At 47.1% G+C, this 17637-nt stretch overlaps 1 protein-coding gene across 1 annotated transcript in view; it reads left to right on the top strand.

Moving 5' to 3' along the window:
* The window catches only part of rftn2 (raftlin family member 2), a 22477-nt gene extending 5353 nt beyond the window's left edge, over positions 1 to 17124 (top strand). Inside the window, exons 2-9 of the mRNA XM_070838636.1 lie at positions 11544 to 11724; positions 12992 to 13100; positions 13815 to 13989; positions 14137 to 14355; positions 15118 to 15224; positions 15914 to 16017; positions 16121 to 16202; positions 16921 to 17124. Coding sequence (XP_070694737.1) covers positions 11544 to 11724; positions 12992 to 13100; positions 13815 to 13989; positions 14137 to 14355; positions 15118 to 15224; positions 15914 to 16017; positions 16121 to 16202; positions 16921 to 17124 — 1181 coding nt within the window. The remainder of the gene's footprint in view (positions 1 to 11543; positions 11725 to 12991; positions 13101 to 13814; positions 13990 to 14136; positions 14356 to 15117; positions 15225 to 15913; positions 16018 to 16120; positions 16203 to 16920) is intronic.
* The last annotated feature ends 513 nt before the right edge of the window (positions 17125 to 17637 follow it).

Below are 17637 nucleotides of genomic sequence, written 5' to 3'. Positions count from 1 at the left end.
CTCACAGTTAAGAGACGTCCGTTTACCCTCGAGCTGCAGATCTTGTTGAGCTGCTTTGCCGTGATGGTTTTTGTTCAGGCAGGTCTGCACCACCTGCAGCCCTCCTGTTTTCAGCCCTCCTGTCAGCTCACCTTCATCACTAAAGGCACCCTGTGGGGCTTTTGACCACTAGGAGCGCTATGCAGCAATTAGAGTAGATTGGGCAACTTCTAAAAAGATACAGTGAAAGAGAACACAAACAGCAACCAGCATACTAACAGCAGCTACAGCACTGACAATAGGAGTGTGACGAATAATCAGCATTATGGTAGCACTGAAAAACATGACGAGTGCAGTGATTCAATGAAGCCAGAGAACCACAGCAGGAGAACCAGGACCAGGACCAGGCTTCTTGCTCCCAGGAGTTTTCATCAGGTACATTCATGTGGACGACGCTCTGGTTTAAACAGCTTTCACCAAAACTACACAGATTAATTACAAAAAGACCAGATTTTTGCCCGACTTTCTATCTGTGAAAAGACAGCGACCACTGTAGTTCACAGTACACAGGAGAGCCGCTCCACCCTCCTCCAGACGTGCTTCTCCTAGAAACGATGAAGCGTTTCTGGGACACACAGAGTTCCAGTCATATACTGACACCCCCCCCCCCCCTCCCTCCCCCACGGCTGTGCCCGGTGGCCGCAGCGCTCCCAGTCAGCTCTGCCTCATTTAGTCCCTCTGAGAGAAGGGTGGATGTGGAGCCTGGAGCCCCAGGCAGCACATCAAGGTCCCTGAAGGCTGATACTTCCCACAGCTCAGTACTGTGTGTGTGTGTGTGTGTGTGTGTGTGTGTGTGTGTGTGTGTGTGTGGGTGTGTGCCTGTGTGTGTGTGTGTGTGTGTGTGTGTGTGTGTGTGTGTGGGTGTGTGCCTGTGTGTGTGTGTGTGTGTGTGTGTGTGTGTGTGTGTGTGTGTGTGTGTGTGTGTGTGTGTGTTATTGGATGGACAGGGATTCATGCTTCCCAGATGATGAATCCCACTGACTTTGGAGATCCCCTGAGGTTCTGTCACATCAGCAATCGCATGGATTGTGTGGTCCACACGTTTCTGTCCCCTCGGTCATCTCTTAACTTTGTATCTTCTTATTACTAATTAGTGGGAAGCATGGTTACAGCCTGAGTCCTGTGTGTGAGTGGCCCCAGCCTGAGGCTGTACCTCCCTGCACACGGAGCAGCGTCAGCCAGAGAGTGGAAGTGGAGGATAAGAGGATGATGTGATAGGAGGGTCAGGGTTTGCACAGTGACGGCAGGTCGGGATTCGATGAATAAATGGGAGCATGAAAAGGGATTTGCGGGTGGAGAGACGGCTTAACCTGAGGTGACATGTTTTCATAGCTGGCTGGATGAACTCGGGGACGGATGAGTGAAATGACGATTGAAGAAAATGTGGGTTAAACTGCAACCTTCTCTCCACTCCAGGTTGACTGTGCTGCCTGCCTGCGCTCTTTGTTCCCACGGATAAATGCGATTTTCTGTAATCTCTGCTTAATCTGGGGAGTTGACGGCCCATACTGGATTATTTCAGATTACAGTCAGCATTTTGATTATTACATTTAGAGGAGTTTTGGAGGACAGTGCAAGACAGTACAAACATGGCAACTTCGGCCCAGACTGAAGTTTGGTTCAGACGCTCATGTTCCCCACACGATGGATTGGAAAACTTTGCTGATCCCTCAGAGTGGCTGTAATTGATATTTTCAACAATTTATCAAATGACTGATGACTCCGAATGATAATTATGATGATAATGTTGCTCCATAACTGCTGGATGTAGAAGCGAGCACCTGTCCACGCCCACTGAAAAGGTGACGACATGTCACTGTTTTTGTGATGTTGGAACCAGATTCAAACAAACTGTGTACAGTTCTGAAGAATAAGATGAATGTGAAGAAGGTTTTACTGTTTCCAAACTAAATAGAGGTCACAGATATATCAGAGTGGAAATGACACCTCGGAGGCTGATGTCTGGTTTGTCCCTCTCACAGTCTGCACACTGATGTTGGTGTTTAGCTCAGGGAGGATGGACTGAGACGCTCTGTCTCAGTCCATCCTCCCTGAGCTGCTTGTTTTCCTGCTCCTCTTGCTTCCTTTGCTCCTTGTTGCCAGGCAGCTTTTCACACCTTCTCCAGCCCTGCGTTCACACACAGCCTCATAAAATCCAGCTTGTAACCCTGTCTTGGTTTGCCTCTAGCCCTCCTCTTTCATCCCTCCCATTTTCTCAGCTCTGCCCCCCCCCAACAATCCTGCCAGTTCCCAACTCCTGATACTCCTCTACTTCTTTTCCCCCCTTTTTTTACCCTCTTTGCTAGTCCTCTCTTCGTCCTCTCATCCTCCTCCTCTTTTCCCCAGAACAGAGGCCTCAGTGTGTGGGTTGACAGGGCGGGTGGCGGCAGGATGGGAGGGGGTGTGAGGACTGAAAGCAGGGGAGGAGAGGAGCAAAAGGGCTGCAACAAAAGCCTTGGTCAGAGGTGTGGGTGACATCATGGTCCTCGTGGGAGCCATTAAGTGCAGCGTGGCCGTCCGTGTTGTTGTTGGTGCGACCCTGCAGACACGACCCAGCCATCCACTCAGCTTTGGCCTCTAAGGGGGAGGAAGGCCTCCTAAAAGTAGTGGGCATCAACTTTGTTCACCGGCTGCAACATGGAAGCTTGTGTTAAATTTAAATTCACCTCAAGTATTCAGAGTTGGGTTTAAACCCGCAGGAATGGCAGTAAACAGCAGCTCATAATGCTGCCAGACGGCCCACCGAGAGGCTGCAGGGATCTCAGTGTGTGCCGGTCTCCCCAATCTCTGGGGTGTTTGTCCGTGAGAATGTGGGGGGTTGTAGTGAGGAATGCACACACACACACACACACACACACACACACACACACACACACACACACACACTCTCTCTCTTTTCGTGTTGTTGGGCTTCACTATACAGTGAATGACACATAGTGAAACCGCATGTTTCTTTGTCTGTAAAACTATTGGGCTCCTTTCCCCAATGCCCCCAGTTTCACAGATAGGTGTGAAATCACCCCCGCGCCCAGCTCCACTGTCACCATTGGCCGGAGGGGACACATGATTTTACGACCGCAGGCCCACAAAACCAGTTCACCCCCACTGAACTCTCTTTTCTCATCGTCTCTCCTGAAGTGGAGAGACCAGGTCTTCCCTGCTCCCTCTCCTCCTGCAGAGGAGAGACCAGCTCTCCTGATCTTTCCTGAAGAGGAGAGACCAGCTCAACTCAGCTAAGCTCTGCCTCAGTGTGGTCTGTCCAGAGCAGCCACCTCCTTCATGGTAGCGACACAAGGTCCTGCCTGAAGTAAGCAGATCAGCGCCAGCAGGCACGACCCAGAGTCTGCCAGCTGATAACCACAACAGGAGCACACCAGCAAGTTAGCACAGAGCTGCTAACTAACAGGAACCAAGGAGCGACCGGATTCCTCCAGCCTGCAACCACAGCACGGACACGAACCACACCTTTCCTCCAGCAACAAGCTGAGAAAGCAGCACCCTCAAGGACACTTCGTCTCCCCTTTTAAGGACTGGTAACAAACTCTAACTGGGCATAATTAGCATAGCATTACTGCATACATGGGTTACCCTTGTTAATGTATTGACTTGTTTAATGTTCAGTGAGTTTGATTATTGTGATGTGTTGCAGATTACTGTGCATCCATTAAGTTTAGTTGATGTTAGCCTACAAACTAACCATCCTGTCTTAACCTGCACCTTCATCTCTCTCACACACACAGTCTGGCAACAGGCCACTGAGGGACAAGGCTAAGCTAACAGCACTTAGCTTTCCTTTGTCTGCCTCTGACCCACACCCCAGGGGGTCTGGCCATCACCATTTGGTCTCTCTCCTCCACCTTTGTGGGACCCATCTCACATTCCTCAGCCTTATCACACACACACACACACACACACACACACACACACACACACTCTTACACTCTTCATATTATTGTTTAGTTTAGTCATAGAGATTTAGTTAGATTGTTTGATTGATTTTGTTTCTGCAACAGCAGATGTCTTTAACACCTACTCTGCTTCAGCTGTACTTACAACCAAAGTACAAGTCCTTAATGCATAACAAATGATGTCCCTGAATTTTGCTCTGTTTTAATAAATGTTTTAATACTTGCTGTCTCCGTTAATGTTGTACAATTGTGGACACTGCCAACCTCTACACTGTCAAGAACTCCAAAAATCCTTCAGCTAGCTATCAATGTGGTAATTTTGGTAGTAATTATTAAATTAATTATAAAACATAATTCCAAATTGATAGTTTAGTATTTTTATGAGACTAAATCAATTAAAACGGCTGTCTTTTCCTCGTTTTTCGAGGTGGTGCCCCAATCGAGGTGGACTTTAATCAAAGTTCATTTATTTTAATAATTATTAATTATCTTTGATAATTATTAATTATTTCCGATAGCCAAATTGAACATTACCACTTGTTAAAGCACAACAAATGGTGCCCCTGCGTGAGGCAGAGTACTGTTGGCAATTGTCCATATTTGTACAATATTAATTTTCAGCAGAATTTTGGTCAAAACCAAAATTTTTGAAAAAAAATTAAAACGAGCAAAATTATCATTTTAACCACTAGTCAGTCACAGAAGTACTTCCAGCTGTACTTTCAAGTGCATTGTGGTGAAAATCAATCTATCTAGATTAAGCTAAAAGCAATTTGAAGAGTAGTGTACTGTGAATTAAGGCTAAAGCTAATGCTAATACTGGTGCCTATGTTTGAAAGCAAACATTGAAAGCCCCATAGTGTTACATTTAGAGCTTGCTACTGCTGCTAACCTTTCAGGTAAACCTACCCTGTAGGAAGAATTTGGTTCGGCATCTGAATGTCACACATTCAATGCAATCTGTCCATTCGCTGTTAACTAAAGTGCTTCCTGTTTGTTAAGACACAGCGTGCCACCGGCCCTGTGAACGTAGAGCTTGAACCTGGCTGTTACTGCCGTGCATTTCAGCCTGATTAAGAAATAGAGCCTGAGAGAGAGCCACAGCGTGCTATCAGCCCTGTGAAGTTAGTACCTAGCTGCAACTGCCACGTGTTCCAGCTTGAGTAACTTAAAGAGACATTCCTGACTGTTACTGCCGTGCATTTCAGTTAGAGAGTCAAAATTTTGGTGAGTAAACTTATTTTGTGTAAATCTACATTTACCTTAATTGGCCTCAGTTTGCTATCCCCACCAGTTCCACTAGATAGTGTATAGCTACCTTCTAGTGTAGGCCACCACAGTGTTAGGCTAGTAGTATTCCCCAAGCTACACTTCAAGGTGTCTGCCACCGCAACACCACAGCCAACCACTTTTAAAATCATCGCATTTTAACTTGTTTTACCTCACCCCTTTTTAGGCAACAATGGAGAACCCCTGTGTAGAGCAGTTTATTTCTTCCCTAGCACAGAGCCTAAAGCCTGGCTACCCCGAATTCATCAACAAATTGAATTTCAGTGAGTGTACAGAAGAGATAGACTCCCTACTCAACGACAGGTGTGATGCACAGACTGCATCCAAGGGCTCCTTGTTAAAATGCTTGCTTTTGACTTTCCACAGGCAAACCAGCCTCGCCCTTCAGAGCAGAGCAGCCATAGAGAAGGAGGTAGAAATCCTGAGAGCGCAAAATGCTAGCCTCTTCCATGAGGTTCAGACGGCTAATAAGAAAGCCCTGCGCTACTTAGAAGACCTGCACACAGCAGAGTTAGATCTCTGTTCGCAGAAAGAAGAAATGTATAGACTGAAGTCAGAACATTTGGCCCGACCAGAGTCGATCAGCCAGTGTGATTCCGGTTACTCCGATTCACACTCTTCTACCAGTGACAGGTTCAGTTTTTCCCCAAACAGAGGACATGAGCTATTCCCACCTGAACACAAGTTCTTGGGAATGAAGTCAGCTCCTCAGCCTCCGCTGAGAGACCGAGCTCAAAGCCACCTGACTTCCCATTCCTCTGAAACAGACATAGAGGAGTTGTCTAGTATATCTTCTAGAAGATATTCCGTCCCAAGTCCCTCATTCACATCATTGCACGACACATTTCTCCATGCTTGTCCCTCCAAAGATGGGACTAGAACAGTCCAGGACTGCTCAGCCTCCTCTCTGCATCACCGTCAGAGTGGCCGCTGTTCAGCCCCCGTTCTTCCACCACAGAGAAGTGTAGGGCATGATTTACATATCAATGACACTAGCTTAGTCTCGCCTTCACAGAGTCCCCGCCTTGAAGAGCTTGAGCTTCTAGCTAGAAGCATTGACAGGTTTGATCCAGATAACTATGATCACCAAGTTGAGGACTATTTCAGGGAGCTAGACTACAACTTAATTGACTTACCCCATGCAACTGAAAGGGAGAAAGTTAGACTTGTGTGGAAAACCAGCTCTAAAGCGGTCCACAAGTTTATACAGTCACGACCTCCCAGTGTCAGAAATGAGTATAAATTGCTACGTCAAGCACTTACAGAAGAATTTTCCTGTGCTACTGACGACACCACAGCAATAGTTGCAGCCCTACAAATTAAACATGCCCGTCGTGAGCATCCAAAAGAGTACTACAAACGTTTGAGACACGCATATTTCCAGGGAAAGAATGCACCAGGCTTAGAAGAAAGCTCCACCTTCAAGGCCTTATTCTTGAGGAACCTCCACCCATGTGTGCGTACTCACGTTGTACTCAGGACACAGGAAGGTGACCCCTCATTGCAGGAGATCCGGAAGATAACACAGGTAGTCTGGGAAACTATTGTCTCTTCCAAAGCAAGAGGGGGGACAAGTGAGCCACCCAGCTCACACACCAAGGTGTTAAACAGGTCAGCTGCCCCAAAAGTTCACCCTCACAACAGACGAAAGGGGGGTGACAAAAGACCACATAGGGACACTGAGCGTAACCGCCAGGTCCATCCACTGCCCAGGGATAGACACTCCCAGCACAGGAGCAGGAGACTGCCATATGCAGAAATCCAGGCAAGGAACAGTGACCAGGTAGCGTACGGGTCAGATGATGACTACAGCATCTCTGACTGCAGCTCAGAACAAGGCACTGACAGTGACTTTGTATGTCTCTCTCCCTCTGGCTACCAGGAGCGTTACAGCCCTGGGCCAAGAAAGAATAAGAGCTCTAGAGCGCACTCTTTTTGGTCATGGCAGCACTGACCAGATGACAGACACCCAATCTACCTCACCTTCACTACAGTTATTTAGGCAAATTTGAATTTGTTAGCAACAGCAACAAACTCATTTGAGCACTCAGTAATAAACAAACATTACTGAAAGCCTAAATTCTGATTGGATTCAACACCACTGCTCAACTTCCAAGTACACTTGGACCAACTTCATATTTTGTCAGTAAAATCATACAAAACACACGTAGGACACACTGTTATGACTTTGTCATTTTAGGTGCCTCTATCTCTGCTACATAACACACTGACATTTCCTGTTCCCACTAACCCTCACTAACAACTGAGAAACACAGGTTATTAGGATGCAGTATGTCATTGTTGTGTATAAAGAACTGTTTTGTAACGTATGTCTGTTCTAGCTTAGCCAAGATAGATTCGGCATATGCCCAGTTGGATAACAAACTGCCCAGTAGTTACCAACTTGTTTCACCTGGACTGACAAAAATGAACAATGGCCGAAACATGCACAATTATCCCATCAGCATCCCACATCAGGTGACATCCTGATGGCAGGGGGGATGTTGGGCTTCACTATACAGTGAATGACACATAGTGAAACCGCATGTTTCTTTGTCTGTAAAACTATTGGGCTCCTTTCCCCAATGCCCCCAGTTTCACAGATAGGTGTGAAATCACCCCCGCGCCCAGCTCCACTGTCACCATTGGCCGGAGGGGACACATGATTTTACGACCGCAGGCCCACAAAACCAGTTCACCCCCACTGAACTCTCTTTTCTCATCGTCTCTCCTGAAGTGGAGAGACCAGGTCTTCCCTGCTCCCTCTCCTCCTGCAGAGGAGAGACCAGCTCTCCTGATCTTTCCTGAAGAGGAGAGACCAGCTCAACTCAGCTAAGCTCTGCCTCAGTGTGGTCTGTCCAGAGCAGCCACCTCCTTCATGGTAGCGACACAAGGTCCTGCCTGAAGTAAGCAGATCAGCGCCAGCAGGCACGACCCAGAGTCTGCCAGCTGATAACCACAACAGGAGCACACCAGCAAGTTAGCACAGAGCTGCTAACTAACAGGAACCAAGGAGCGACCGGATTCCTCCAGCCTGCAACCACAGCACGGACACGAACCACACCTTTCCTCCAGCAACAAGCTGAGAAAGCAGCACCCTCAAGGACACTTCGTCTCCCCTTTTAAGGACTGGTAACAAACTCTAACTGGGCATAATTAGCATAGCATTACTGCATACATGGGTTACCCTTGTTAATGTATTGACTTGTTTAATGTTCAGTGAGTTTGATTATTGTGATGTGTTGCAGATTACTGTGCATCCATTAAGTTTAGTTGATGTTAGCCTACAAACTAACCATCCTGTCTTAACCTGCACCTTCATCTCTCTCACACACACAGTCTGGCAACAGGCCACTGAGGGACAAGGCTAAGCTAACAGCACTTAGCTTTCCTTTGTCTGCCTCTGACCCACACCCCAGGGGGTCTGGCCATCACCATTTGGTCTCTCTCCTCCACCTTTGTGGGACCCATCTCACATTCCTCAGCCTTATCACACACACACACACACACACACACACACACACACACACACTCTTACACTCTTCATATTATTGTTTAGTTTAGTCATAGAGATTTAGTTAGATTGTTTGATTGATTTTGTTTCTGCAACAGCAGATGTCTTTAACACCTACTCTGCTTCAGCTGTACTTACAACCAAAGTACAAGTCCTTAATGCATAACAAATGATGTCCCTGAATTTTGCTCTGTTTTAATAAATGTTTTAATACTTGCTGTCTCCGTTAATGTTGTACAATTGTGGACACTGCCAACCTCTACACTGTCAAGAACTCCAAAAATCCTTCAGCTAGCTATCAATGTGGTAATTTTGGTAGTAATTATTAAATTAATTATAAAACATAATTCCAAATTGATAGTTTAGTATTTTTATGAGACTAAATCAATTAAAACGGCTGTCTTTTCCTCGTTTTTCGAGGTGGTGCCCCAATCGAGGTGGACTTTAATCAAAGTTCATTTATTTTAATAATTATTAATTATCTTTGATAATTATTAATTATTTCCGATAGCCAAATTGAACATTACCACTTGTTAAAGCACAACAGTGTTTCACTGACAATTGTTCTTTCTCTTAATTTTGGTGCATCCAACATGCACAATTTAGTGTGTTGACACTTGCAATGTAGTAAATGCAGTGTGTGTGTGTGTGTGTGTGTGTGTGTGTGTGTGGAGGGGGGGCACACTGCCAAGCCCGTCTGTGAACAGCCACTCTTTGTGGACACAGGAAGTATGGTGATGGTCTCCGGGGTTTCCAGCCAGGGTTTTCAAGAAAAAAACAACACAAGACTGAGGCAGCACACCAACAGCTCCTCTACACCCACGGTACTGTTTCTAAGTCAGACGGGTGAGAAGACGGAGAATGGGAACAGGAATGAGAGATCTAGAGCGTTTAGTTTAGTAAGGCTGCACATTTCTTTGAAGGTGTTCATTTAATACACTGTCCTGCTGATTTTTAGAGAATCACTAAATCCTGTAAAGATCCCAGATGCAGCGTTGTACGAGGATGAATTCACACCGACTCCAAAACGTGTTTTGATTCTGTTTTCTAACATTTTACAGCCTGAAAATGAGTCAGTTCCTGTTTCACTTCATCAGTTAATTATATCTGACTTTGTAAAGAAATCAGTGATGTCGGTGGACATTTTTATAAACCACATATAAGTGAGAGTAACTGGTAAAAGAATCTTTAGTTTGAACCCTGTAATAGTGTGTGTGTGTGTGTGTGTGTGTGTGTGTGTGTGTGTGTGTGTGTGTGTACACGCTAGAGGACAGAAAACCAGTCTGACCACATCAGACATCCCATCATCTGGAAAATATATATATATATCTCTCTAAAAGCTTACATTGGGGTGTGGGGGTGTCCTCAGTAGGGCAGACGTCACACACAGCTGGAAAACAGCAGGATAGTTCATACTCCTGTTGGAAGAGGCGTGATGTGGTGGAGCTGCTGCTGACACACCGTAGGGTTTGGATCAGTGTTGGGTACCTTCACATCACAACCCTCTGGAATAACAAATCAAATTTCAGTTGTACAAAAAAAAGCTCAAGTATCGTGTCACTGGCCAGCTTTTCATTCTACACAGTATTTCTAGTGTTGTCTGTGTGGTTTTGAAAAAGTGGAACCACATTCTCACTTGCTTTCAGCTCACCATCGCCCTGACAGTGTTGGACTTGAATGAGCTGCAGGGTGACGTAGTCTCTCTCTCACTCTCTCTCTCTGTCATGTAGACTCAGGCCTTTGAACGTGAATCAGTATTGAGTAGTGCCGACGTAACTCGGTCAGTACCCTGAAGTACTGAGTTTGGTACCCACCCTGATTTGTATTGACCGTTCATGAGGATAAACAGCCCTGACCCTTCTCTGGTGCTGGGGTGATTGTGTACCAACTAAAATACAAAAGTAAGACTAAAGTGAATGGTAAATTAAGTGTGTGTGTGTGTGTGTGTGTGTGTGTGTGTGTGTGTGTGTGTGTGTGTGGGTGGGTGTGCTTTCCTCCCTCCAGTACAACATGGCTATAGTGATGTTAAAGGCACAGAAAGGTTTCTCAGACAGCGTGCTCCACTATGGATCATGGACAGTGTCCACGTTTAACAGTATTACAGAAAGCAGCATTTTCAACTTTAACGACTGACTAGTGAGGTTCATTTGAAAACCCTGGTGTTGTGTTGTGTATGGTGGGGGGGGGGGGTACTCTTGTTTGGCGGCAGTCTTTCCCACAAATTGAGAATTTATTTGTCAAGTGTATATGTGTACATTTTAGTATTTTTGCTGCTTTGAGCTTCTAAAATTTGTAGATTTTCAGCTTTTCTTTGTCACATTATGATCCTCCCCTGAATAGCTCCGGTAATGGGGTCATTGTGATGGAGGATGTGGATGCTGAAAGGCTAAAAGTAGGACAGAACATTAAGAGTCCACTGCAAAGGGGCAATGAACTCAGGAGCTGAAGTTAAAGCTTTCCCATGAAAGCATCATGATGATTTACTACACAGCTAATCTGCACATCTAACAGTGTTCACAAGGTGACTGAAATAAAGAAACGCAAACCAGCACATCTTATTTTTTGCAGACTAAAGACCCTGAAAGCTCGTTTGAGTATTTGTGTAGTGAAGCTGCAACGTTAAAACATATTTCCCTGTGATCACTTGTCCACGTCGATTGTTTTGTACAACCAACAGTCCAAAACTTACTGATTATTAAAATGATTGGCATTTGACCAATCGATGAGCTTTGCAGACCAGCTAGAATGTCTTTTCCTGACTTGTTTCCCTGATCATCTCTCCACCCGTGCAGGTAGCCGTCCTACGGTGCAGTATGTGGCTTCGCTGTCCGAGCTGCCCCAGTCCCTGCAGCCCTACTACACACAAGGCTACGTCCTGGCCGCCCTGCACCCCATCATCCTGTCCGTGGGCCGAACCCGCTCGCTGCCCTTCAGTCTGCTCTACCGCGCCATCCTGGCCCGTCCAAGACCCAGGTACACGGATCTAACATGAGTTAAACCAAGACACTTTCACCTCTTCAGTGTCTTTTTTCACCTTCTTTATGTCTGTAAAATTGTCAAGGAAAGTTTAATAGTAGATATTTCCACTTTTCAGGTCTATAGAAATCCCTAAAATAAGTCAAATATTGAATACTTCTGGTCTCTCAAAGTCCTAGTTTGATTCTACATTAAAGATTACCATGTAGTTGGTTGTATCTGCATTTAAACAAGGATGTGATCAAGAAGTGATGATCGGAAAGCATCAAAGGCAGACTGAAGAGGGGCCTGGGTTGGAGAAGAGCTAGAGGTATATAAAATGGCATCATCTGCGTACATATAGACATTGAAGAACTGATCAGGAAAGATAATGCTATTTATTTATAATATAAACAGTAAAGGACCAACAGTAGACCCCTGTGGCACTCCGTTACTGATGTTAAGTGGACTTTAACACTTTAGCATCATCAGCCACGCCAGTGTTAAAGTGTGAAATGAAGACATAAAGACTGTAGTTTAAGTAGTTAATTGATGATTGACTGTATCAAATGCTTTTGAGAGGTCTGTTAAGATTACTGTACACTCCCCCCTCTTTGCCACACGCCCCACTGGGCCCACATGTTCACCACCATACTGTCTAGTAAATAGATGAATGATGGATGAAGCCAGCTGCATATTTAATGTAGAGCCACGGTAGGAGGTCAGACTGTCGTGCCTGGAGGAGGTAGTGATGGTGGGGGGGTCGACTGTGCTGTGGTTTTGACTTGGTCCTTGTGTCTACTGTCTGATTTCTATTGGCTAGAAACCCACCCAACAACAGGGGTCCCACAGCAGCCAATGGAGATGAAGCAACTCTGATCTCTGAGATTTGATTGGTTGAAATGGTTGATGCTGTGAAACTATGACGCTAATTTTTATTTCATAAGATGACTGTTGCTGCAGCAGTGAATTGGTGATGTCTTCTGTTATTTTACAAAAACTCACTTCCATGTTGAAAAGGCAGGACGACACTTACGAAGTGTCATCGCTTCAGTTGCCTAAATTGATGTTTAGTCTTGGTGCAGTTGCTTAGACAGTAGCTGGTGGCTGTCTCCTGCTGAGCCTAGAAATGATTTATGTGTTGATGTCTGCAGCTCTGTGACAATTACAAGTGAACTATGGACCCTCCAGCTGGACGGGTTCACAGACTCAAACTCCCCACTGACCTGAACAGAGAAGCTAAGCACTGTTTTGTGTGTGTGTGTGTGTGTGTGTGTGTTTTCAGTAAGCAGATGGCGTCCATGTGTCACAGTGTGCCCGTGCTGAAGGTGGAGGAGTGGCCGTTACCTGGAGAGTCACTGACGGGGGACACGGTCCGAGCACTCATCGACAGGGTCAGTGGTGTTTCAGACTGGGGGTTCCCAGCCTCAGGGCCAGCAGCCCAAGATAAATTAGAGGAGTCACCAGATGATTAAAGCATTGAAGAACAAATTTCATGTACCTTCAGAACTCTAACATCTCTAAAATACATCAAATAATGGAGACGTTCATCTTTTCAGGACTTGCCTTTCCAGGTCTCACTTATCTTTAAAGTAAGTGAACACTAGGATACTGTCGCCACTTCAAGCCTCTGTAGTTCTAAACATGTTTCATATTCAGGACACGAGGAACGAGGTAATACTAACTAGTTTCAGCTTCTTAAAATGCTGGAAACACTGAGTCGCTAGAAACCCCTAAAATGCATCGAAGACTGGACACAGGACTCTAAACTGTGTGAAATAATGAACAATTTCAACCCCCCTGGGATGAAGTTCAATGTTTTAAATAGTAATGTTAGTGTGAGTACTGAGCAGTGTGATGACAGGAAAGAAGGAGTGGACGATGTTCAGGTGTTCATGTGTAGTGAACTGACCTGGAGGTTTCCTGTGTTGGCTGGCTCAGAGTGCAGGATGGGCCTTCTGCTTCAGAGGAAACATGTCCAGAGCACATTTGGCTGAACCTTTTCTATCTGGATCAGTGGTGGCTTCACTCCATAAATCAGAGTTGTGTGCTCAGTGTTCACCGGGAACACAGAAATGAGCCTCACTCTGGCTCTGTGTGTCTTCCAGGTGAACAGCAGCGCCCGTGGAGGCGTTCGATTCGTCGGCTCGGTCCTCCAGCAGGTGAGCGGGATCACTAACGGCAGGGTGCACAGTCCGAAGAGGGGCTGCCGCTCCCCCCCTCGCACGCCTCCTCGTACTCCGCCTGGAGACAGAGAGCTGGAGGACAACACCTACAGTCCAGGTGAGCCGCTCCCATCCATCCATCTTCCATTTCCTGTCCTGAGACTGAAGCCTTTGTCCGACTGCAGCCTTCTATCCAGGTGTTATCATGGGCAGTTAAAGCAGGTCATCCTTTGTGTCTCTATTCCTCCTCGTCTCGTCCCACCAGACTTGAGGTTGCTGGTCTTCTTCCACTCCTGGGCTCCCGGCTGTGCTCCTCTGGACTCGCTGGCCTGTCAGTACCACCAGGGGGCGCTCTCCATGCGCGTCTCCAGGAAGGGCCAGGTGGTCAGCGCCCTGGAAGCTGATTGGCTGGAGCTAACGGCCGCCTACTACCGCAAAGGCTGGTCGCTGGTGGACTCCTTCGTCTACTGGGACACGCCTAAAGGTTGGTGTGATGTGGGACCTCAGACAGACCAGATCATCCTCACACGTACTTCCTTTGTATTCCTTCATTCATTGTCCCGTGATTCAATGAAGACGTGTTCACAGACCAGTTGGCTTTTTGATTTTCGTTCACTTAACCACACAGTGAGTCTCTTAAGACAAATGATGTGTACTTCATTGAATTATGGCAGTGACTGAATGCATCATGAGAAACCTCACAGAACAGTTGGTGTTGTCCTTCACTGCGCTTCTTTTTATAGCCTGTAAATAAAGGAAGTGAACAAGGAGGAAAACAGCCAGTCTTCCTCCTCCTCCTTCTACTCTAAGCATTATTATCTTTTCTCATAAGACAGTGATTCACACATTCACACAAAATCAGTCACTTCCTGTTTTGGTGGCGCCCCCCCTCCCTCCCCCTGCATCTATATTTGTCTTCCTGACCACGGCGACCTCACTTCCTGTCTCTGCGGAGAAGCAGACATCCTCATCGTCTGTAGGCCTGTGAGGCCTGAAATAAATGGAAATAACACACACATGAACACGTGGGAGCTCAAACTGAGCGTAACCTACTTCTGATAAGTGGGTCATGATGAGGCCAACGGCTCGCTCTCATTGGTCCATTTCCTCAGCTGTCTTTGCTACCTGGCGGCGCTGAGATCTTCATGAATGTGGGTTATTCTGTCATATAATGACAAAGAACACATGGCCATATAACAATGTGTGCACATTTCACAGTCTGTGTGTGTGTGTGTGTTTGTTTCAGGCGAGCCGGTGCCCAGATCTCTGGAGGGACTGTTTGTGTACGAGGAGAGAAGCACCTCCCCTCCTGCCAACGACACCATCGTGGTGGAGCAGTGGACTGTCATCGAGGTCAGTGTGTGTGTGTGCGCTCCTATTTACTGTCTTTTGAAGGCCGTGATTCCACCTCGCCGTCTGTGTAAACCTACTCAGACACACTGGGGGGTGGTCATCATGCTGTGGTGTTTCACATCACACCTGTCGAAGTCCAGCGTGCTGTCTGGAATAGAACATCTCAGTGCAGAAGGGCGACAGCAGCCGCTCCTCTCTACGGTGTCCTGTGGGGACATAAAGCCGTTCACACAGTCACACTGTGGGGAGTCACCTGCCTTTAGGGGACAGATCAGCACTGGTTTAAGGTTGGGTTTAGGTTAGGCTCCAGGGAATCATAATAATGTCCTCTGAAGTGATGGAGACACTTAATGGTGACGTGGAAACGAAGAGCCGCAGCGAGCAGGCAGGAAGTCTCATTGTAAAGGGTCAGTTCACCCACATTACAGAGAACAGTATTGGAATAATCTCTGAATAGTTTGCACAGCCCTACATAATCCTCACAGACAGGATTCTACACCTGTGCAAACTCACTCCAGCTGCTGCCATTAGTTGTCATTACGTCATGTTTGTATTGTACAGTTCTTACCATTAATCATTCTAAATGACTCTCACAGGAACGTGGGCTGTGTGTTTTAGGGGAACTGACCCTTAACCCAGCGTCTACAAATGTAACTGGTTATCTGCTGTGACTGCGTGTTTCCACTCAGGGCTCCAATGTGAAAACGGACTACGGGCCCCTCCTTCACACTCTGGCTGAGTTCGGTTGGCTGCTCACATGTGTTCTGCCCACCCCCATCATCCGACACGACAGGTAGGTGTGACGCCCCCTGCCACCAATCGAGTCGACTCCGACAGCCTTAGTGAGCCTGTTCTGTCATCTAACCATCCCTCTGTGTGTGTGTGTGTGTGTGTAGCGATGGGAATCTGGCAACAAAGCAGGTTGTGTTTCTGCAGAGGCCGGTCAGGACTCAGACAGCAGGACAGTCCAGGAACCAGGTGAGATACACACTCTGCTGTAGTAAGCCAGTGTTGGGCTGCCAGTGTGCCAGTGGAGCTCAAATACACACCCAGACGGCAGGAGGGTGAAGGCCTGCTAGTCCTCATAGTCCTCATAGTCACACTACCACTAATTAGCAGACAAAGACCTACATGCTGTGAATGGACCTGAATGGAAGCAAACAGCAGCAGTCTGTCTCATCAGTCCTGTGAGTGGTTCCATAGTTTGTCCAGTGAGTATCTGTGACCGTGGGGCTGCAGCCAAAGGACAGTAACACACTGCGCTACACTGCACCCTGGTGGACAAAGACAGGGGGGCAGCTTGAAGGTGTGGCTCGCTGGGGGGGGGTTAACACGGGCCACGTTCACCCTGTAAGAGGAGGCGTGAGTAAAGTACCCCCTACCCAGAGGTGGGATGTAAGTGAGCAGCTCCACCTTCAGCAGCTGCAGCCTCGCAGTGACAGACACATGAATGCCTCAGTGGTTGGAGCCCAGTGATGTAACCAACATTAGCCACTGGCTGCTCTGCTCCTGTGATCACACCTCAATGCTAAAACCCTTGTACCTGTTAGGACTTTTACTCCTAGCAGAGTTATTCTATTCTGTGCTTCTGCTACTTTAGTAAAAGACCCTGGTCACATCCCCCCCCCCCACCTGTGCAGGAATAGTGAGTCTGAAGTGTATCTAACGATGCTCCTGTGTCTCTGTCCGGCTCCAGGCTTTGTCTGTGCACAGCGACGTGTCCAGTCGCTCTGTGAGTCGCTCGGTCAGCAGCCCCGTCCCCCCAGACGAGCTGTCTCCAACTGCCGGAGGCATCGGGGGCTTCCCGGTGTTCGGAGGGGGGTATCCCAGTGCCCTGTCCCACCTGGAGGAAGGTGGCTTTGAGCAGGAGGAGGGCAAAGCTGAAGTCACCTGTATGTAACCAGGAGGACAGACGATGCAAACACCCCCCCCCCCCCAGACTCCAGCTGAGGATTTAAACATTGTTGGATTACTGAAGAGGCATCCAAGGAATATTTACATGAACCTGTGGACGTCCACAGACTGCTCATCCATGCTGCCACCATGGTGGCCACCTCTTCCTTCACCTCCTAGCTTTAAAGGAGAACTCCACTGTTTTTAAACCTGGGTCCCAGGTCTGTACATGCTCTGGTGTCTAAAGGACTGGTGGGTACAGAAAGTGTTGGAATTGGTCCAGTCGGTCCACTCAGCCGGCAGCCATGACCAGTGTCTGGTCCACTTAGCTGGTTTGTGTTACTGTGTAACTTCAGTCCAAACTAACCCTCAAAAACACCAGAGTCACTGAGGTCTGAGCGATCTACTGGACCAGTTCCAACACTGTTTGTACGTACCAGTCATTTAGACACCAGGTACAGACAGGACCCAGGGGGAGAAAATACCAGAGTTCTCCTTTGATGTAGAAGTGTTAATGAAG

The sequence above is a fragment of the Pempheris klunzingeri genome, chromosome 10 (genome assembly GCF_042242105.1).
Source record: "Pempheris klunzingeri isolate RE-2024b chromosome 10, fPemKlu1.hap1, whole genome shotgun sequence".
Taxonomy (NCBI): Eukaryota; Metazoa; Chordata; class Actinopteri; order Acropomatiformes; family Pempheridae; genus Pempheris; species Pempheris klunzingeri.
The sequence above is the reverse complement of the archived record's forward strand: the minus strand, read 5'-3'. Positions and strand labels throughout refer to the sequence as shown.